Source organism: Squalius cephalus, assembly GCF_949319135.1.
Source record: "Squalius cephalus genome assembly, chromosome: 17".
NCBI lineage: Eukaryota > Metazoa > Chordata > Actinopteri > Cypriniformes > Leuciscidae > Squalius > Squalius cephalus.
The window spans coordinates 31,869,930-31,893,885 of NC_137138.1; the positions used below are offsets into that span (position 1 = coordinate 31,869,930).

The 23,956-nt window shown below is 37.7% G+C and overlaps 1 protein-coding gene across 1 annotated transcript in view; it reads right to left on the reverse strand.

Moving 5' to 3' along the window:
- Nucleotides 1-659: 659 nt before the first annotated feature.
- The window catches only part of nsg2 (neuronal vesicle trafficking associated 2), a 39,510-nt gene continuing 16,213 nt past the window's right edge, over nt 660-23,956 (reverse strand). The window contains exons 4-5 of the mRNA XM_079847786.1: nt 4,934-5,044; nt 660-1,819 (exon numbers count right to left, since the gene is read on the reverse strand). Of these exons, the coding sequence (XP_079703912.1) occupies nt 1,628-1,819; nt 4,934-5,044 (303 nt within the window). The 3' untranslated portion in view covers nt 660-1,627. The remainder of the gene's footprint in view (nt 1,820-4,933; nt 5,045-23,956) is intronic.

The following is a 23,956-nucleotide window of genomic DNA, read 5'->3' on the forward strand; positions in this document are numbered from 1 at the left end:
TTTATTAGCAGTTTTTCCTGAATTATTTTGGTGAGATTACTTCCCTTTATGAAAAAAACAAGTACACTTTAGCTAACTTTTAAAAATGACTTAAAAAGTACTTATTATGGAAGTAATATGCTTTAAAAGATTATAGCTGTTATATAGCTGAACTTTAGGTGTTTTTTTTAATAAATTTTGGTAAAAATGTACTGCATTTAAGGTAAATGAAAATACACTTTAATGATATTTCTGTTAAAACTTGGGTCAAAATGTCATGTATTGAAATACATTTGCAATTGCATTGTTAATGAAGTTGCAATTTAGTATATGTAAAATATATTAAGTTTAAATATTGAATAACGCACTATTTAAATCTATAATCATGTTATTTACATGTGCAATGTTAGTCAACACATCAAAATAAGTGTACTTCTTCAAAGAACGACAACTATTGTTAAAAAAAAATATTTGACATTATTACAAAGTTACTTATAAAAGTGTACTTATAGTTAAAGTGCGCTTACTTTAAGTGCCCTTAAGTGACCTTTTAATTCATTAATGGAATATTATTTGCAGTTTTATTAATATACTTTGAAGATTTGAAGTACACTACAAGTGCAAATCCATTACCCAGCAAGAACCAAAAGACACAAACAAGAGCAAAAAGACACAATTGAACACCTTGTATATCTTTATTATTTTCAACCTAAAGGATACACAATCAAAAATACTCAAGGCTTGCTACATCTCAACTAACAACAGCACAAGATTTCAAAAATCCCTTTTTTTTCTGACAACGAATATAAAAATGGAAAAAAGAGCAGACTTGTGACCAAACATAGCAGAAAATCAAGCTTTGGCAGGAATTCAGATGAGACATTTCACCATATCATCTCAGAATCCAAGGTTTCGCCCCTGGTTAAACGCAAGCATAGACACCAGCTAAAGCAAGTCGCAAAGCTCTAGACACCTCCATCCATTGAGAAACAGTGAGAATATTACAATGTATCATATGGAGATACACACCATGGTAATTGCTCTCATGAGTTATTTACACTGAGGTTCAAAGTAGGAACCATAACATTCTGTACATTTGCAATATGTATTTTTTGCCATTTTATTTTTGGCCTATATCAATGTTTCATTAATATGCAGTAATGGGTCGTACTCGTACATAAAAATGAGTCTAGCGAGTTGGTTTTGTGTTTTCATATTCTAATGTGAGAGCATGTATGTGTATTTTCTGCTGTTTCAGAAATAAAAGCACAAAACTCCCTGTTTTATCATGCCGTTCAAGATTTTTGTTACCTAACTACATACTGTAAGGGGCTTATGGATATTCTGCTTCCATAATGGGTCATTGACACTCACAGACATTGTGGGGAAAACCGCTTGACAAGATTCAGAGTCATGCCTTTGTACAAACAATATTTGAATATTAAATACAAAAATAAAATAAGAAATACAACAAAAATAAATATTAATAAATAATAATAAAAAAACAAGCATATGATTTAAACTAAGAAAAAATGAAACAATGGACATATGAGAAACAAATGGGTCTGTGGAAATATTAGGGAAATAGGGAATGGTGTTGATGCAGGTGGACGTGATGAAAACCCTTTAAAAAGCAGTGTGTGAGATCTCATTGGCTGTCTGTGTTGGGAGGCTTGGCATCATGTTGGGCACTGCCAGCAGGGAGCCATGGAGAGACCGAGCGGGAGGTGGTCTGCTTGGCCATGCTGTAGTGGCTGATGACGGTGTAGAAGCGCCCGCGGCTGTTGGCGTCCTGGGCCGTGTAGTAGGCCTCCAGAGAGGCAGGGATGCAGCGATTGTGCTTTTGAGAAAGTGTAAATGTGTAACGTTACAACTGTGAATTTAGACTCCTGCATTTGTTGAACAAGCAGTATTATCATTTTCAATTCCTCAACATGACAAATGTGCAACACACACATCACAAATATTCTGTCACTGCCATAGATTAATGTACTCATTGTTTAAGATGCCTTTTTTTAAGGTCTTGATTTAATTTTTTGGGTCTACTCATGGTTGAATGTTCAAAAAACACCGTTTCTCCCCATATTTTACATTGTTGCAGCAGCTCTTTTACAGGTCTGTCTGCAACGCTCTGTTTAGTTCTTGTCTCTATGAAGCCCCTCCTTCGAAAAGCACACTGTGCTCTGATTGGTTGGCTGGACCAGTGTGTTGTGATTGGTCAACCGCTTCAATTTTGTTTGGGAAATTTCACGCCCCTAACCATAACCACGAGTTTCAACACACTACCAATGCAACACAACCAGGCCCCGCCCCTTCATGTTGCATATGTCTTGGGCGGGAATTATTTAAATGAGTAATAGAGTGCAACATTTGGGTTCCGGAAGAAACAACTCCATTCATTTTCTTTATAGGGAAATGGATTTTTAACGATAAATTAAAACCTTTAAAGCCTTACTGTTATCTACGTGGTTGTTAATCGGTATTCACTTCTGCTGAAACCGTCAGCCAGCATTATTTCAACTTATAAAAAAAATAAAAAATAAAAAAAATCATGTTTAACAACAGAATTCGTGGTGAAGAAATGTATTACCCATGTATCACCGTTATGTTCTGTTTTCATGGACTTCTTGTTAGTTTTCATTTGCCACATGTTCCTTTGTTTAGATTCGCGCCACTCTTTAGTTTCTATGCTCACTGTTATTAGTTAGTTTGGTTCAGCTGTGTTCAACTCTTTTGTATATGTTCCTGTGTTCCCTTTGTGTTGGAACTTTAATTTACTGTGTCTTCGTCTGTCTGCCTGCACACACGTGTTACACCATGATGCTGTACAGAAAATTCCACCAATCAAATTGTCTAAATTACCAAAGCGCGCCAAAATAGCTATTTAGCTCCGCCCACTCCCATGAAGCACGTAATCGAGTTAGCCTTTCAAAATATTTAAGTGTGCGTGTGTACACTCACTTAAAGGATTATTAGGAACACCATACTAATACTGTGTTTGACCCATTTTCGCCTTCAGAACTTCCTTAATTCTACGTGGCATTGATTCAACAAGGTGCTGAAAGCATTCTTTAGAAATGTTGGCCCATATTGATAGGATAGCATCTTGCAGTTGATGGAGATTTGTGGGATGCACATCCAGGGCACGAAGCTCCCGTTCCACCACATCCCAAAGATGCTCTATTGGGTTGAGATCTGGTGACTGTGGGGGCCATTTTAGTACAGTGAACTCATTGTCATGTTCAAGAAACCAATTTGAAATGATTCGAGCTTTGTGACATGGTGCATTATCCTGCTGGAAGTAGCCATCAGAGGATGGGTACATGGTGGTCATAAAGGGATGGACATGGTCAGAAACAATGCTCAGGTAGGCCGTGGCATTTAAACGATGCTCAATTGGCATTAAGGGGCCTAAAGTGTGCCAAGAAAACATCCCCCACACCATTACACCACCACCAGCAGCCTGCACAGTGGTAACAAGGCATGATGGATCCATGTTCTCATTCTGTTTACGCCAAATTCTGACTCTACCATCTGAATGTCTCAACAGAAATCGAGACTCATCAGACCAGGCAACATTTTTCCAGTCTTCAACTGTCCAATTTTGGTGAGCTCGTGCAAATTGTAGCCTCTTTTTCCTATTTGTAGTGGAGATGAGTGGTACCCGGTGGGGTCTTCTGCTGTTGTAGCCCACCCGCCTCAAGGTTGTGCGTGTTGTGGCTTCACAAATGCTTTGCTGCATACCTCGGTTGTAACGAGTGGTTATTTCAGTCAAAGTTGCTCTTCTATCAGCTTGAATCAGTCGGCCCATTCTCCTCTGACCTCTAGCATCAACAAGGCATTTTCGTCCACAGGACTGCCGCATACTGGATGTTTTTCCCTTTTCACACCATTCTTTGTAAACCCTAGAAATGGTTGTGCGTGAAAATCCCAGTAACTGAGCAGATTGTGAAATACTCAGACCAGCCCGTCTGGCACCAACAACCATGCCACGCTCAAAATTGCTTAAAATCACCTTTCTTTCCCATTCTGACATTCAGTTTGGAGTTCAGGAGATTGTCTTGACCAGGACCACACCCCTAAATGCATTGAAGCAACTGTCATGTGATTGGTTGATTAGATAATTGCATTAATGAGAAATTGAACAGGTGTTCCTAATAACCCTTTAGGTGAGTGTATATTGCAATAAACTTAATATATTGTTTACACACACACACACATATACATATACATATACATATACATATACATATATATATATATAGTCAACATTTTTAATGAGTAGTCCTATATATTTCCACTCATTAAAGCTGTTAAAGCTAAGATTCACTTTGCATTTGGTTAGCTTTGTTTCATAGTGTAACACTTGGTATAACACTTAAAGACTTTTTTAAAATCCCTATGGGAGAAATGAATGGAAAAAAATACTTTTGGAACCAACGGGCAGAATTATTGTTGCACTCTATATTGTGACGTGTTTGTTCCTGAAAAACTCAAGACTACAATGGAGGCGTTTCAAGGAGTTCAGAAACACTGACACTGATATAGAGAATAACTCCCGCTGGAGGTACTTTGTGTTTTGTAACTTAGCAGAACTTTTTCATGATCAAACAGCAACATTACATGCTAAAGAAAGCTGAAAAATGTGAAAAAGGCATAACAGGATCCCTTTGAAGAAACATATTGTGGAATTTTTGTCCACAAACAACAACGTGGGCTTGAGTATCACTTTTAACAACTATTTGCAGCGACGTATGTGCGACATTTGAAATTAATATTCATCACTAAGTAACTGGATTTATTCGTAACATTTTGACAGTTATAAATTATATTAGAATGGACATACAAAATGTTTTCCAAAGGTTTTGAGATATTTGTTGCACAGAAGTGTTTTATTTAGCGCTGGCGTGTTGTGTTTAATGAAAGAACATGGGTTTCGTGTTTATCCTCTTACCTTATACACAAAGCCATCGGGGCAGGTGTGGTCATAGGTGAAGGCTTTATACACCACCAGGAACACTATGCAGGCCAGAAAAGCCAAGGCCAGTACGATAAGGATGGTCACCTGTGTGTGAAAAAGACACAATTTATCACAGTTCTTTACTGCGCTCCTCCAGCAGTTCTAGAAGTCTTTAAAGGATTAGTTCACTTTCAAAAAATTTTTTGCTGATAATTTACTCACCCCGATGTCATCCAAGATATCCATGTCTTTCTTTCTTCAGTCAAAAAGAAATTAAGGTTATTGAGGAAAACATTCCAGGATTTTTCTACACAGAATGGACTTCAATGGCAAACAACTATTCCAATGTTCAAAGAAGGTTCAAATGTCCGTCTCAATCCAGCTTCAAAGTCTCTACACGATCCCAGTCGAGAAATAAGGGTCTTATCTCGCAAAACGATCGGTCATGTTCTAAAAAAAAAAAAAAAAAATATATATATATATATATATACAATTCACAAATGCCTGTCTTGTACCATCTCTGAGATGCGCCACGTATTACGTTATCACGTTGGAAAGGTCACGAAAAAAAAAAAAAACAATAATAATAATAAATTAAAACAAAGATGTCAGACGATTTTGAAGTTGGAGGAGAAAATGAGATGAAATTTTTCGCCTTTCCCTACCTAGAGTACACAGACAAATAACTTAGATGATGTGACGCGTAACCTTTCCAACGTGATGGCGTAATACGTGGCACATCTCAGAGATGGTACATGACGAGCATTTGTGGTTAAAAAGTATATATATATATATATATATATATATATATATATATATATATATATATATATATATATATATATATATATATATAATTTTGTGAGATAAGACCCTTATTTCTTAACTGGGATCATGTAGAGACTTTGAAGCTGTATTGAGACGGACATTTGAACCTTCTTTGAACATTGGTATAGTTGGTTGCCATTGAAGTCAATTCTGTGTAGAAAAATCCTGGAATGTTTTCCTCAAAAACCTTAATTTCTTTTCGACTGAGGAAAGAAAGACATGGACATCTTGGATGACATCGGGGTGAGTAAATTATCAGCAAATATTTTTTGAAAGTAAACTAACCCTTTAAGGTCTAGCTGAATTGCAAAAAGGTCATCACACTTATACACTTCCAAATTGTGTATTTGTTTAAAAGTGATTTATTTCTAGAGTTTCAAGCTGGATGCATGATACAAATTTATGAAAGATATACATTTATGTTGTTCTCACATATTATAATAAATGGATTCAAGTGTGCACCTTACATGATCAGTGTATGAATGGCAACAATCAAACAAATGCAAAACAACACCCAATATCAAGCTCTTCAAGCTGTGTGTTTTCTCTAAACCTCTGCAAAGACAGAACTGGGGCTAAAAGGTCCGGTGGAGACAATAGTGTGATCAAATCTCTGCTGTCTTTTTTTCCCAGCAGCGCTAATTTTTTCACATCACTGTCATCTTCAAGTACATTTACCTCACAAGATGCAGTTCAATCTGTCACACTACATTTGTCTCAACAAAGCAGCTTATACAATAAATCTATGTGGCCCAAACAAAAAATCTGAGGCAATTCTCGACCAGACCAGATTAATTTGTCAGGGGTGATTAGTTCTGTAAAAAGGGAGGCCACTTTTAGCATTTTAGTTCTAGACACAGAAAATGAAAGATAAATGAGAGAAAGCCAGTTGACATCTGAATATTTCAGAGCTCTTGCAGATATTGAGAAACGTCTGCTGTCAAAGTGCTGCAAACCTTCCGCTGAGAGTCCGTTCACACGACACCGTTTTCAACTAAAAACTTTTAATGCATTTTGGCTGATTTGGGGTCAGTACCGTTATCGTCTCCGTGTAAATTACAAAAACTATGTCATGTGAACCATGCATATTACGTGTCTATAGGCGTATAGTTTTTTTTTACAAAGTGACATCGCCAACTACTGGCACCTAAAAATACAGCACTTTTAGTCGTTTTCGCGGAACCATGCGACCACGTTTTAACAATATTGTCGTCTGCACGTGAAAACATCATTGCTGTGTAAATGTACCCTAAATCAATCAAAAACTACAAACCTTGTATCAAAATTACCACAAGAGCAACTGATTTTACAGAATGCAGAGGTCATATAACTGAAATAGAAGTTTGTGAGTAAATATCAGATGATTGGAAATGTTTCTAGTTATTTTGGTTATGCTGCAAAAACCAGTGAACTGCCTACCTAGACAGCATCATTGTAAGTGTGCACCAGGTACAAAGATGGTTCAAATTAGGCAGTATTATGCAGCCTCCTAGATACCTTGTTTTAGCCAAAATCTAAGGCAGTGCATGTACACACACAAAACTGCTTGAAAAGCAAAACTGCCAAGAGTATTTGTCTTCTGACACTGGCCGATTTGTTCTTCACTATTTTTAAGCATATAAATAAATGAAAAACATGTGGGAAAAAAAATCTACCATTGCTACAAGACAAAATACATATTCGAGAATTTGGGAAATGGGATCCAAGCCAAAGATAATAGGTTAGTGTTTATAAGCAGGGTGATCCATCTGGATAAACATTGGAAGAAATGTATTTCGTTCAGTACATAAAACCATAGATAAAAATAGTTATAATCTAATTAAAATTGACTATTTTACCCAACAGAGTTCTGCAGGGACGATGTATTTTTGTAGGCTAAAATGCGGAAACGACTTGCCATTTTTGCACTTCTGGTTCCATTGTCCAGAAGTCAATATTTTAAGGGGTTTTAAGTTAAATATCTGAAATAAGGTCTGTCATAAACACAAGCTCAAGATATTTTCACGTTTTATTCTATGACATAAAATATGTAATACCCCCTTGTGATTGTTTTAACAGTAGTGAAAAATAAATATACCAAAATGTATTTCAAATACATTTATTTATGCTAAGTATACTACAAACACATTTGCATGTGCTTAATATAAATACCCTGCAACTGTACTGTTGGTATACTAAATTGATATACTTACAGTCTGCTACATTGTAACAACAAATTTTGTACTAAATGTATATCTTTAATTGGACCTCAGCACTATTTCTGAATAACTTAAGTATATTTGATTGTGCTGAAGTGGAATGATTACAAGTATACTTCAGATACACTTTAAATATCCTGCATTGAAAGACTGATATTATACAGAGATCATACTATCCATACTAATAGTGCTATTAAAACACATTTTAGGCTTAATATTAAGAAATATGCATTGTGCAATAAAGAAGCACTCCAAAGAAAGATAATTATAATATTTATATCAGTAAGTCATACAAATTTGTAGTATGAAATAAATGTATTTTAAATACATTTTGGTATAGTTTTTTTTTTTTTTTTTTTAACTAGGGAAAACATTTACTTATCTTGAAAAAGGTGACTAAATGAGACTCTGCAGCACTCTATATTTGTGTTTTGTCTCATTATTGTTAGCTTAGCAACATGCTAATGTCAAACCTTGCAAATCAACTGTGTGTGCACTTCACGCAAGCACTATTTGTCTGGCCTATTTAGAGCATATCAGGCTTGTTACTTAGGGTCCATTCCAGTTTTGGATATGTCAGCACACGGTTAAGCAGACCACCGGGGTTTGGAACATGGCCATTTTGTTGTCTTCCTTGTGGTTGGGCAGCTTTGTAGTAAAAAATGACATTACTAGAGATGCCTGATGGGAACAAATAGTGATGAGGAGGCAAAATGCAAAATATCAACTGGATTGATTTTAGTATTACATGACCATTATCTGTTTCTCTCTCTCTCTCTCCTCTCTCTCTCTCTCTCTCTCTCCAATTATCCATTCTCTCAGCACAGATTAAACAAGTGTACAGCCTGATGTCCTTGGCCAAAATTGGCCTCATTTGTTCCATGTTGCTAAGCGGTGGGACTAGCGCCAAAATGGCTGGGTGCCTTTCACGCTCTAGATTTGAACCACTTTAGTGTTTTAAATCACCCCCTGATGAGACATTTTCAGTTATGTTTTTTTGTGGGGAATCCTGCATGAAATTTGGCTATGGTTTGCAGGAGAATGTCTATTAATGCTTAATTGTCTTCAGATACATTCAAATACTTTTTTTCCCATTACCGTCCCCAACAAAAGAAAGATAGGGAGTCTCAAAAGATTCATTCTGGCAAATCAAATCCAGACTGAGGACAGAATCGGCATAAAATGAGGTCATTCCGCCTCAAATGTCAACGTGTTTGTGGCACACAAGACATGCCACCATCTGCTTGTTTTTTCATCACCCCCACAAAGTGTATTATTGTGCCCTGCTGATGAGCCTCAAGGTTGCAGAGCATTTTGTTGTTGTTTTTCTTGGTCAACAACAAACAGTGTTGTTGTTTTTTTTTGTTTTTTTGTTTTTTTGGAGGGGGGTAGATTAATTTATGTTCAGAAAACCATAATCCCCAGGGTGGATTTATTTATCTTCTCTGGAGTGCTAGGAGTATTAATGCTTTATGCGGATTCTGCATGTACTAGTGTCTATAGACCTCTATAAGACAAAAATAAATAAATAAATATATAAATAAATAATTTAAAAAGTTATATACTTTCCCCTATTTCAACTTGCCTCACTCCAAATGAACGTCTCATGCATACTGCACACAACTTAAAAGTACTTTCTCTGTCTTGAAAGCCCTAATCTGATTGGTTGACTACAATTTATGGTATGCACTAGGGTTTTAAATGAGTCTGCCTGAAAGCAAGGTTGTGTGCGTGCTTTAAAAATGTATTCCACTACAGATTACATGCTGTAAATTGAAATCTGTAAAGCATTTCATTATTTTGCTCAAGGTGAATAATCTAATTTAAATATTTTAATGCTTCTCCAAAACTGGCAATTGTTTGTTTAAGCATAAACAATAAAGAGAAAAAGGCCAGTGTTGCTTTTCAAGCAAGTTTACTGAATAACTAGCCATTTTTTGTACAAAACTATTTGTTTTATAAAAATCCTTTTAAGAACAGCTCAAGCAAAACTGCTTAGGTGCATTGTGGTAAAGAATGATGCGCTTCAATAATCTGAGCACTCAAACTTATTTATCAGTTAGATTGGGAATGATGGCTACTGTACATTTATACATGTTTAACGACAGCTACAGATAAACCCACACTCTTGACAATAAAAGTAAAGCTAATCAAACTGCAACATTGTAACAATTTAAGTCCCCATTTCAGTAAAAGGCTAATTGATCTACAGGTCTGCAAATGCACTTAGTAAACAGCAATCAGATGAACAGTGACATTTGTTTAACCAATGCCGTGAGTTTGGGGGTGGGTGGGACTATCTGTTTGACAATTAATAGCAAATGGCGAGTTTTGGGGAGAAACAAAATAATGCAATTTTGCTAGTGACTAATGATATAAATTACACACCACAATTGGTAAAAATACCGCGTTGCTATCCTATAGTACACATTGTTCTCCAATGAACTTCAGTGAATGATGTGATAGCACATTATATGTTAAGATTAGCAATGTGCAAGATAGCACATTATTACATGCCCAAAAAACTTGATATCATGCATATCCAAAAAACGTAAACTCATAAACTAAAACATAAATCAGGTTATGACTGTAGCCATGGTCATGGTAACCATCGTCAGTCCGTGGCGTCATTAGCAGAGTGTTCGGCGCCGACGTCACAATTACCTCACGGCGTTAGCTGGAGGCAAACATGATAAGGAGCTTAAAATATTATTATTATAATTAAATGTCATCTTGTTGTGTTGTTGGGTGCAAGAATCGACGGAGTACAGGCTCCAATTTGAAATTTTATCGAATAATGTTTTCTAAACTATTGGGATTATTTGTGAATCATCTATGATTGTATAGCTTACATTGTTGTGTTTAATTGTGACTAGACATTTTGAAGAACCTGGTAAGAAAGAATAATCAAATACATAGTAAAAAAAAATAATTTGCTGTATCTGGAATTTTTATTTCTAGAAAACATTTGCATCATTAAAATTGCACTGTAATGTCACTACATGGTCGTCTTCTGGCCTTGCCGCTGACTAGGCAGAGCTTCGGATCGTGTAGATGTCAGGCCACTTAACCGAGGTAGTGTAACGTTAATCCTGTCAGATCGTCCATCCATTGAGTGAGCATGTACGGGTCGGCCAATTTGGTTCTTTCCGTTAAAATTAACTTTTGCAAATAACAAATCGCGGTCCTGGACCTTCCAAGCAGGCCCAAGAAATGGCAACAAGACGCAGTGTCTCATTCCCCTTCTCATGCAAACCATAGTTACAGACGTAACTGTAAGACATTCCCTTTTGAAGTGGAACTGAACACTGCATTTTGGATTGACGCTATGGGGAACAAATACCCACTCCGCCATGCTGAAGGAATGCCTGCCTCACTAGGGGTAAATATGCACAATCATAGTGGGCATAGCTGACTCAACGGATTATTTAACCAGTCAGACCGTCAACCCAGGGCACGTTTATTCAAAAACTCACACAGGCCGCCTAGTGGTAGCACTCCCTAAGCTTCCATCAGCCAATAATAGAAGATGTCCTTGCTTCTATGCTCTTGCAGCAAGCGAAGTTACAACCTTCCTTCTTTGCGGGCCATTTTAGCCCCAAGAACAGAGCTCTAAGGAATAAATAAATGGCTTACCTTTGACAGCCTCTTGCTCGACACAGCCCTCAGAGAGTATTCGCCAAAGGGAGAATATTTTAAACTACAACCTTGGATGATACCACTACTTTCAAGGGGGAGATATTGAAACTTCTCCTCAGTGATCCAGTCTTCCTAGCTGAACCGCTTTCTATTGATCACCTCCCTCAGGTCTTGTCTCTTCCTCCTAACATCGTGCCTCCTCTGAGCTCTATTTCTTGAGGGAGGAGGAGCATGAGAGGCTACACTCTGCCCCTGGCCTACCTCCACAGGCCAGGACCCCCAGAGGCTTAAAGCGGAGACTTGGATCGGCACAGGACGTCCTACTTTAAATGCGGCCGACTGTGGCCTCACCTCTAAACTTTCTGACCACTGTCTCTACAGACGTGCCAAAACGTTCAGAGGGAGAGAATGGGGGATAATTATTATGTCCACCAGGTTCAACCACAAGTGCCTCTTCATTACCCCCATTGCTTCCATTTAACGACCAATGGCAGCGGCTGTTTGATTGGTGGCCTGCAGGGCTAAGCCCGTGGTACGGAGCAGTTCAGCGACTGCTTCAGGAGACAACCCCTGATCCAGATCTCTCATAAAAAATCCCCGGCATCCTGTCCAAATTTGCCCATTGGCCCCTGTCCATCATGGCCTCCTAATCACCCCATATTTACTGATTGGCTTCATCATTCTCGTCTCCTCTCCACCAGTAAGTTAGTGTGTTCTGCCACAATATGGCTGCCGTCGCATCATCCAGGTGGATGCAGCACATTGGTGGTGGTTGAGGAGATTCCCACCTTCCATACAGTATGTAAAGTGCTTTGAGTACCTAGAAAAGCGCTATATAAAATTATTATTATTATTAGATCTGCCTGGTAGGCCTGCAACACAGCCATAGTGTTTAAGGCCCCACAGGCCTGACCTGCTGCCATATACGCCATGCCATTCAAACACAAAGTGGTCTGTAGCGGCTTAGATGACAGGACAGGAGCCTTTAAAGAGGAAGACTTACCCTGTGAGAGATAGCTCACAAGCGCTTCTTCAACAGGTGGCATCCTCACACATCCCCGCTCGCTAAATCCTTCCATGATTTCTCCACTTCCGTGCGAGATGGGGAAGAAAGGGGAGGCTCATGGGGGAAGGACGATTATGGCCCGACAGGAAACGCTCATCAAGTCTACCATGAGCCGTTTCCTGTCTCCCACACCCCACGCTAGATCCAATCTGGTTGTGGTGTGGGGCATAACATCCGACAGCTCCCCATATGCAGGGTTGAGAGGGCTCAGTACACACGCTATCTTCACCCACTTCAACCACATCCGCCTCCTCCTGGCTGGATGGTGTCAGCAACATGCTATCTGTTGGATCAGATTATGCAAGAGACTGAGGAATGTGAAAGAGCAATTCCTTTTTCAGCAAACCTAACCTGTGATCCCAATGACTTCAGCATACAGTGGGGCCCTAGCCGCAAGATGCAGACGCTTGTCCTCAATTCTTTGAGAATAAGGCTAAACGTGAGCAGAGCATCCCGCACTCAAGCACAAAACGCACAGGTTGTGTGTGTCCTCAAGTGTCAAAAACCTGAGACAAGGAGGCACACACTTCCTGAATCGCTTGCTCAGTTTCTTCATAATTCCACGTTCACCACACGCTATTTACACAAACGGCTCTTGAAGACAAAAAAAAGTAAGCCAATGAAAAAAAATGGTGTGTTCACAGTTCAGACACTGGTTACACTGATGGTCAATCCAAGACGCAGTGTTGAGTTCGACTTCGAAAGGGAAGAGATTTTCTTCTTTCTTCTATCTAGACATCAAGGACACTACAAAGTAGTGCAGTTTGATTCTATTATTTTTGCATTGAGTCTGTCCTCTTTTATTCTCTTGTTTTTCTCCTCTATTGTCTTTCCATCATGCTCGGTCTATAATATTCACCGCCTCTCCACTGCCTTTTAATAAATGCTGCAGTCCTTCTCCCACCTGAATGTTCTGCAGTTCAGGTCACCATTTGCTAACCTCTGTGACTCCATGTTTAGTCCTATTCAGACGGTAATTGTTTCTCATGGGGACGTAAGGTATTTTCAACATTTACAGTTGATTTTTATTTCCGTTCAAATCCAGAATGTCAGTGTTTTTCTCCCACCACCAGTGTAAAAATACCCAGCCAGATTACCTACTGTTTTTTGACAAACAACAAGGTCGTGTGGTAATTTAATTGCCACCCGAATCCATATCTCCAAGTTGACAAGAAGAGATCTATTAAAGAAAAATCACTGTTCAAATCATTTTTGACCACTGTCGAGCACTGTACGCTAACTGTTGCACTTCACTTTGATTTGCATGCATTTTAAAGATACACTTTTTATTACTGAAATGTTGGAAAGTATTTACAAGAACAACATTTCATCACTGCTCCACCTCAGCGAGTGGGAGCTGTTATGAACAAAAAGGGGAAAGAAGAAAAGCGGAAAAGCAGGTATGCAATACAATTTTAAAATATAAAAAATATAAACCAAGCCGCTTTATGTTTACCTCTTGTAAATAAGAGTCTGCATTAACTAATTTCTGCTAATTTCCACATTTTTTTTTTTTTAGATAAAATGCAAGACAGAAAACCATTCCAAGTATAGCGCGTCTATTTTCCTATTTTTTAAACCGGAGATTTAAATAATCAAATAATAAATCGGATACTTTTATTAAATAAAATATGAATTTGTTCTATTATTCCAAGCATATTACATTTTATTTACAGCAGACAATGACTATGTAAACAGCGTATTCATAGGATCACAAAACTCGCTCCTTCACCAATCACCATCTGAATGCATGAGTTTTATCACTGAGGTGCCATTCACTTTTTTTTTAATGATTATTATACATGAGAAACAATTACTGTCCAAATGGGGCTTTTGAAAGAGTTTTTTGCTTGATAGAACTTTGCTGATGGTTTTGATTGTTCCTCCAAGATGCATTTGTATAATTACCATAATCATAGCACAATTTAATTTAGGCACTGTATCCTGATACGCAAGGCTAGGATTGTGTTTTAGTTTTTTCCCCCTCAGTTTATAATATGTCTGGCATTTAACTGAACCAGTGTTTCAAGGACATTCTAAATAACTTCATAAAGGACACATGTTTCTTGTGTAGCTGAAAAATACTTGGATACTTAATACTTACGTTATACTTTTTACATAAAGTTACACTTTTTTTTATTAATGAAACTCATTGTTCACCAGCATGTTACATTTCTCACTGATCTCAGTGCTGCTGCTGCTACTCAACTTTCATAAAGTCACCTTGAAAACAAAACTTAAATTCATTTTCTTAATGGAATATCACAGTACTAACAATAAATTATTTATCCGTGAGCATCATTATTTCCATTTAAATGAATGTGCCCTCGTAATCTTTATGAGTCAAAATCTGCTAAGGGGTAGTAATGGAACAACAGTTGTAACAACAGGAACTGCATTGTCATGGGTTTAATTAAAAGTTTTTTTCTATAAGAGACAATAAAAACAACTTTGATCAACGAATTTTGCTGAATGTAACATGTTTGACAATCCAAACATGTCAGTCTCTCGGTAACGTGATTTATTTATAAGGGCACCTATTATGCCCCTTTTCACAAGATGTAAAATAAGTCTCTGATGTCCCCAGAGTGTGTATGTGAAGTTTTAGCTCAAAATACCCAACAGATCATTTTTTTACAGCATGTTTAAATAGTCACTTTTTGGGGCTCAGAAAAAGTGTGTATCCCTTTAAATGCAAATGAGCTGCTGCTCTCGGCACAGAGGGCGGAGCCTCACGAGCTTGCACTCAGTGGAAAGACAATCTCATCTCACGGAAACAGAAACTCTCAATAGCGTGTTCATTTTGACCTGGCGACGGACAATAATGCCTACAGAGTCAGAGAATATATGCTGTATGGAGATAGACAGGTATAGTTTAGTTTAATTAGGGTTATAACGTATTTGTCATCTGCTTTTATCCACTACAAGCCTGCTGTAGTGGACCCCGTCCGAATAATGGGCAAAAATATACTGATGAGTTCAATGAAGATTATTGTACATCACACAAATGATGAAGCGTCAATTTTACTCCAGAAAAAGAATAAACACAGTATAAGAAGTGTGCATTAAAGTCTTATCCATAAACTCTCTCCCTTTCATTATCATCAACATACACAGCGAATTACACAAAACACTCGTTACAACTAACAGTAAACAAATACACACCTTTTCAGGGGGTGCTTAATAAACTGGTAAACTTTATATCCGTAAAACGACTCAGATGAACTGTAATAAAGTGCTCGCTCTCCCTTTCATTACTGCCGTGACCAGTATCGCTTCGGAGACTATAAGCTGGATCATGAACAGTTGGTACAGATCCATCCTCGAGAAACAACGAGAGTAAATGAAGACTGCTATGTTCATTCTTACATCCGACAACAAAACACCTCAGTCGCTTAGAAGACACTCTTGTCTACAGCTGCTCTGGCGTCGAAACAATGTTGAACTGTGTATAGTTCACTCAGGGCGGGTCTAAGCTAAAACTGCAGTATCAGTCAACAGTCTTGGGAGGGGCCTGTGCAAAAGTACGTCACATTGCCCAGAATCTGAGAACGGCTTGTTCTGAGACAGTGCTTATGATTTATGGGGATTTTTAAAAAAAAAGCACTGGGTGGATTTTGATCATTATAGGGTGGTTGTGTACACACACTACCAACACACATTTATGTTCAAACGCCATGTAAAAGTGAATTTTTCATAATAGGTGCCCTTTAAGCCAAGAAATTAACTTAATAATAAACTACGCAAAAAGCATTTAGAACGTCTCCAGCATGTTTTATAGTTACCCAAAAATTAAACATAGTTCATCTCTCATTGTCAAAAACTTGGCTGTCAGTTGGAATATTGGACAATTATTAAAAACTTAGACATCGATATAACACAATCATGGGTATCAATCAGTTCACTGAATACTTCTTCCACATCATTTGAATATCACGACATTGATGACTGTCAAAAAATAACGAGCATAATTTACAGTAATATACGAGAAGCAGCGGTCCAGTGAGTTCACGCATTTCCTTGAAACCCAATGTTTTATCATCGCTTTCTGAGAAGAGGGAGAAAATGGCGGTCTGAGCGGCCTCAACTGTCCTCAAACGTCTGTCAGAGACGATAACGTGCATAATACATAACGCGCGTCAGTATCAATTTATTCTTCACATGCTGAAATTGAATAGGAATGATCTGGGAACTGAGTGAAATACTTCACACTGCATGCTAAAGAGAATAAACGCCAATCCAATTGACAAATTTCGCCAGGTTAGTGAACATCGTTCAACGAGTTGATTTTTAATGGACATTTTTTTATGCATGAACTATGCATTATGATTATGACATTCCTGATTTTAATATTTTCAATCATTTTCTAATCTAGACTGAGTTTTTTTTCAGAATTTTGGCAATAGATGAACTGTTAAATGAGTGATCTTGAGATGAGTCCCTGTAGTCGTCCAATCTGACTCTCATATGCTGATGTAATATATATTATAAACTTGACAAGTGATTTATTTTTATAAAATGTAGTTGTCAGACCCTGCATCTCAATGTCCATACTATCCATCCTAAACAGAATGTGAGATTAAAATAAGTGTGTCCCAAAGCATAGTATGTTGAAAAGAGTATGCCAGAAGTACCCGGATGGCTGATTTTCGAAGTGTGGATAAGTGCTCACTCTAAAGGCTAATATTGCCCACAACCCAGTGTGCTTTGGAGGAGGAACTACAGACACGAGTAAAAAGCATGGCGGATATGCGCGACCGATGGTGAGAGGTTCAGATAAAGCTTTGAGTGACTAGTCAAAGTTTAACCTGATAAAAAAAAAAAAACATTTATTTAATGTTATCCGTGTTATATTCCATCTGCAATAACAATGTGGACTTTTATAAAGATCCGTTTGGCCATTAACTTTTAAATGCATCATTATGCATTAATATGAGGAGAGTCTCCGCATGAAAGACCCGCGACTGCAGTTCAGCGTGCTTCTGCACTTCACTCCGAGACGTTAGTAAATGAAATGAAATGTGGAGGATTTTAACTGTGACAAGATGATTGACAGGCCAGTTTACTGTGACAGGATGCGACAGAGAGCAACCGTCAAAGACGCAATTGAATGACGTGATAGTATGTCCCAAAGATAGTCTTACTTTTTGCTACACACTCAAAAGTATCTACTTTTTCTTCACAAAAGAAAGAGTACATACTTTTAGGGCGTAGTACAAGTAGGCGAATTGAGACGCAGCAATATTCACTACTAGTATAATTGATTATCTTGAACTTACTGTTTAAAATAATCTGTAAAAAAATGACTGCACAACAAATCAAATTTAAGTTATTAAGTAAAATTAAGTAAACTAAATCCACCCAGTCTTGGGCACTGCACACATTAGGCTACTTTTTTCTAAAGTCTCACTTACTACCAGGTACTTCTGTTCATCAAGATCCACCATCTCTCTACACAAGTTGCTTGTTTGTCCAGGTTCATAAATATGGAACCAACTCCAAATCATTTCCAGAATGAATGACTAATGGCTGACACCTCCTCTGATGCTGAATAAATGAATGTTTTGGATATTTTGAGCCGAACACTCCAATTATTTCTCATTTACTAGAATACAAGCAAATGGCTTTCACCACAAAAAACATCTGAAGTGGGAACAGTGGATATAACATAGCTCAGACACAAAAATATATGCATCTTATTTGACAACTATACATCCACTTACATTGTATATACACAATCAAACACAGATATGAACAACATGTAAAACAGATATAATACCTTAGTTAAGAATTTGTATATCTTTTATACAGTATGTTACTTTTAGTCAAGGGTATACGCAGTCTGCGCCCGAAGTGACGGCATCAGAGCAGAAATGGAGGGGATGAAATGGTTTGGTCTGAATACACTGCAAATGCCCTTTTTTCCATGAAATATGAAAAAATAATCCTGCAATGCATTTTGCTTCTGAACATGTTTGCTTCCTTAACTCTTTCCCCGCCATTGACATAATTTTCCGGCTTTCTGTGTTTTCACTGTTATGCAGTGGGGGGGCGCTATTACAAATCTTCTGAAAGAGTACTGAATGATCAAAACTGGCGAAGAAGCAGAAACAAGCGATATCATATGTAAGCAGATGCATATGTAAAATAACGCGATCATCAACATTAAAAGGCATTTAAATCCAAACTGCCTGAATGAAAGTTACTGAGTGAAATGTCGACCAGGACAAGCTACAGGACTGTGAAGCTTTAGAGGTGTTGATGGACTCGATCTACTCCATTTATGTTTTGATCATTGTTCTGAATCTTATCTGGATCAAATATTTGACAAAAACGTGATTTTCTCAGCTTTTTGCACAAAATGTTTTTTTTTTTGTTTTTTTTTAATGAAACTTACCCAGATTCAGGTGTTGATAAAAATATGACAAAATATTCTGGGGGCCATGAAACTTGTGAATATTATCAAAATTGATGGAACTGGCAGGCAAGTTTTTTCAAAAACGCTGGTGGGGAAGAGTGAATTACTTGTGTTCATTTATTTTTCTGTTTCACTGTTAAATTGCCATACCACAAAACTATATTAAAATGCTTTGAATCATTGATCTATAAAATCATGGTCAGTGTCCACCTGTCAGTATTAAAACTCCATAATTTCTTGCGTAGACCAAAGCCCTATTCGGACGGGACTAGTTAAACATGGAGAGGAGGGGTAAAGTAATAATTACCAGAGCTTCTCGTGATTTTAGTCCCGTCCGAATGTGCATCTCAGTTATCATTACGGACAATGCCAGTGAAGATTACAGTGACTTTTACCTTCTGGAAAAAGGTCTGGAAAAATTACCTCAGGTAATGCTAATCCTGTGCAAATAGACAAGCTGTAAATATGTACGTAAATATTCCATCATTTCCTGTTTAAAAGTAGTTTTCCGCGTTTTTTCCAAGTATGGAGACGCTTGAAAAGGCATTCAGTTGTGTTCTAGACGCTGGGACAATTCTGTGGCAAAACTCAAGTGTTTCCACATACCATTCAGATCAGAAAGAAGATCGAAAGCACTTGTTAGAGGCACGAAACATCTTTTAGCATTAGGTAAGTGGCAATTACCAACACAATCCAATCTGAAATGAATTAATTCATCGTTCGAATGGACATAACTGTTTTATATATAAAAATATAGGTTTTTGTGTTTGCGCACGTGATATCAGGAAGCAACGTAATACACATGACGACATGAGGGTGACGGCGATGCGCAAATCGAGTTACTCCTCCCACTTCTGCTAGTTTTACTGAGATATTTTATCCTGTGCGAATTGGCCATTAATATTACAGACGTCCTGTGGTAAAATTACATTACTCCATCAACCCTTGTAAAGTTAATCCTGTCCGAATAGGGCTTTAGAAGTTGTTTTGCCTTCTTATGTACTGTAGGTGTTCCACATTATCCTGCAATGTGAATTTGTCGTCATCCATTCCTGTCCGTTTTTGATTCCCACAACATAATTCCTTTGTCTTTTCAATGTTCAATTGTAGATGAGTATTGTCGAACCACTGAACAAGGTTTTCAATGTGCTCAAAATAACTGTCCAGCCCCAGTGTTTCCTATGTTCTTGGTCGAGTTTCCTGTAACGTTGGCTGAACTCGGAAACTAGGGATATTAGGATCCATATGCAGAGAGTTTATTAACAAGATAAAAATACAACTACAGACTAGGAAAAACAAACCAAAAAAAACAGGGGACAGAACTGAGTACACCGGCGATACAACCATCCCAGGACAAGACTCAAAAAATAACACAGGAAACACTGGGGTTTAAATACACAACAGGTAAATGGCAAACAAGACACACCTGTAAACTAATCAACAAGAAAACTACAAACTGACTATGAAAAGGAGACCAGACAGGAAGTAACTTACAAGTCCACAGGAATCATATAACAATAGCCCAGTTGTTCTGAACACTCTTTTAAAACAATGCCCTTTAGAGCATCTGGACCGGTTATTTGGTTTCAGATGGTATCAAGGTCAGTGTTTCATTATTCAAATCACCTGCAATATTATCAGATTGTGAATATTTTTAAAACTATGTGGGTCATCATCATACTGTTGAACCTGTGTCCGTCGTCTGCCATCATTGTGTTTATGGTCTCTAGCATTACCGGTTTTTAATTTCTTCTCAACTTCCTCTTTAACATCTTACATCAGGGGTCATCAACATTATTCAGGACAAGGACCCTTTAGGTGATAGAGACACAGAGCAGGAACCCCTGATTCAAAATGTGTCAAACAGAGACACATATTAAGCATATAGCCTTTGATATTAATAGAAACTAACCATATTATGATAGTGTGTCTCAATATACCAGTATTGACGATAATCGTGATATGGAAAGCATGAAATATCGACATTGTGTTCATTTAGAGTGAGACAATATACCGGTATTGGCGATAACCACAATGTTTAAAACTAATAGGACTCTTATGATAACATGACACGTAAATACTGATGGCTCATGCTACCGCTAACCCGCACGTCGAGGTCACTTCAATGATTTGGGATAAGCACGTAAAAGTCTTGACAGAAAGCTATGCATAAGGAAGTAGTGTAACGACGCCCAGTTCTAGGTATGCACTAATATTTTGTTGGTAGTACCAGTTTGCAATAATTATTAGTTAACACTAAGTTGTCAACACTTCTGAAAAACATTAATTTGTCGTTACACTACATCCTTATGCATCGCTTTCTGCCAGGACTTTTACGTGCTTTTCCCTAATCACTGTAGTGACGTCGACGTCCGGGTTAGTGGTAGCATTAGCCGTCAGGCAAGTGTTATTTCAATAAACTCCTGATGTACTTACAAACTTTCCAATGCCTCGTTTTATGAGTACAGAACCTATTTGTACTACTGTAGAAGTTTGGTTCCATTCTGGACATTATTAGTGGGGTAATTTACAAGATACATCATAGGATCTGTTAGCGCCTGCACTAAGCCATCCGGCTGATATCTCTAAATAAGCTCTAACTTTAATAATGTTCAACCAAGGGAAAAAAGGCTTCTGGGGGGGTGTTTGGCTCGAGGTCACGGTGCAAAGGACCCTAGGTTGATTTTACTCCGAACCATCCCTTTAAAGCATAATAAAACACCACATAGACATATACTGTAAACAACATTAAAAGCTTGATTTTCACCACAGGGTGGCTTTTTGTTTCTTTAACAAAATATTATTTGTGATCAAACATTAATTGGCAGACTTCGTTATCATGCCATTCAATAATTCATGATTACTGCAACAATTACAATCATTAAAAAACAGATCCCAGCCAATACTCTCAAAACAGTCTCTTATAGGTCTTCAGCTGAGTCTTTGGTCCATATACTGTACCTGAACTGCTGGTTTATAGCATCTGTCTATATTTTGTAAGGAGATGGATGACGTTGTAATCCGAAAATCTTAATGAAGAATGTAACCTTGGTACACAGGATTCTGGGATCCTGTAGATTTGGCTTCCTTGTTCCTGGCCTTGTCCTGCTGCCTCTGCAACTGCAACAATCGCCTACAAACACAGCCAAGCCACTTTCCACTCCATATGTGTGAGCAGCCCATCTGTCACAATTTCCTCAGGGGTTCTGAGATTCTCAGTTTCATCTACTCTTGCCACATAACAGCGGTTCCCACAAAGCAGTGATGCCAGTCAATAAATAAATCAATGCATCCCTGAGCTTGAGATGTCGGAGGACTCATTTTCCCCAGAGTAACTCTGTTATGAGATGTGAACCAAGGCTAACCACAGAGAGCATTAAAAAAGAAATCCAGATTTTAGTTTTATTAGATAAATAATACCTTAGATATCTGCTTTCAAAATTACCTCATCTCCAGCCTAGTACAGAGGGAAACAGCAGAGACATTTTGAGAAAAAAAATAAAAAAAATAACAGTTGTGGGATTAGTCATCTTAAGCTTCATCTGTTCCTAAGCGTTTGCTACAGACACACAGCGGTGAAACAGGGTGAGGAGAGGCTTGGGAAAATCACAGTGATGCATTAGATGTCAAGGGAACAGAAAAGACTAGGGTGTTTATTCAATATCTGTGAAGAGTCAATGCCAGTCTGTTTCCTCGGACGTAAATACGGCCTCGCTCGGTTCACTGCCTGAGGCAGCAACTTAAGGAATCATAGGCACGTAAAAAAATGTTGATGCGTGATGCCAAAGTTGTCCAGCAGTTAGACAGCATAAGATATTTTGTTTTGGAAATTTCAAGACAGAATTGCATGTCCTTTCCAGAGAAGGCAATCCCAGAATGTAGGGAAAAAAATTAAATCTAGGATGGTAAAGCAAGGCAAGTTTATTTATATAGCACATTTCATACACTATGATAATTCAAAGTGCTTTACACAGAAAGGAATGAAAATAATCACGAAATAAAAGCAAGGAAAATTAAAACAGTAATAAAAGGAATTAAAAGAGTAATGTCAGTTACAAATAAACACAATTTAATTCTGAGAAGCATCAATAAAACTGATCTGTGTAATTAAATATTGATTATTGTTAGCAATATTTTCGTGTGCAATTTTTGTTTTGCTTTATTACAGTATCACGCCAATAGCTTAGCGACATGCTAACAGGAAACTCTATTAGTATTGAGTTAAGGTTTCGGTTTATGTAGAATGTCTGTAATCCATGAGGTAACGTTGGTGTCATACAGACAATTCACACAGAACATGTTTTGGCATGCCATTGCGCTACTTTATAACATTATCCTTATAACATTATCCTATGTAAACATACTTTATGGATGGAAATGTGTTTTTGACCGTTGCGATGCATCTTGAATGAACGCCATGTTTTTAGGACGCCATGTGAAGTTAAAAGAAGTTTTGATGTAGCGCACCTCATCCCTTTCAAAACAGTGGACCAATCAGAGGCAAGGGGGTGTGTTTACCCATTAATTACTGATTATTTTAATAGTTGCAAAACATTCTCATGATTAATTCATTATTATATATTGATAATTTTCGAATAAAGGTCAGCACTATTTGACATTAAATGGAAAGTTCATATTATGTAATTAATTGATAATCGGCCATATTTTCCCATTTTAGAAAACAGCATCTGAAAAATCCACTATCGGTCGTCCTCTGGTGTTTCCTGCAGAAACTTAGCCTGGATGGCAAATGGTCTGGCATCAACTAATGAAAATCGGCACCAGGCATGCATTTGAAAATCTCACTGCACGCAATTGGATAACATATCTGGCCCGCCTATATCAGATAACCCGATGTGATTGGTGCA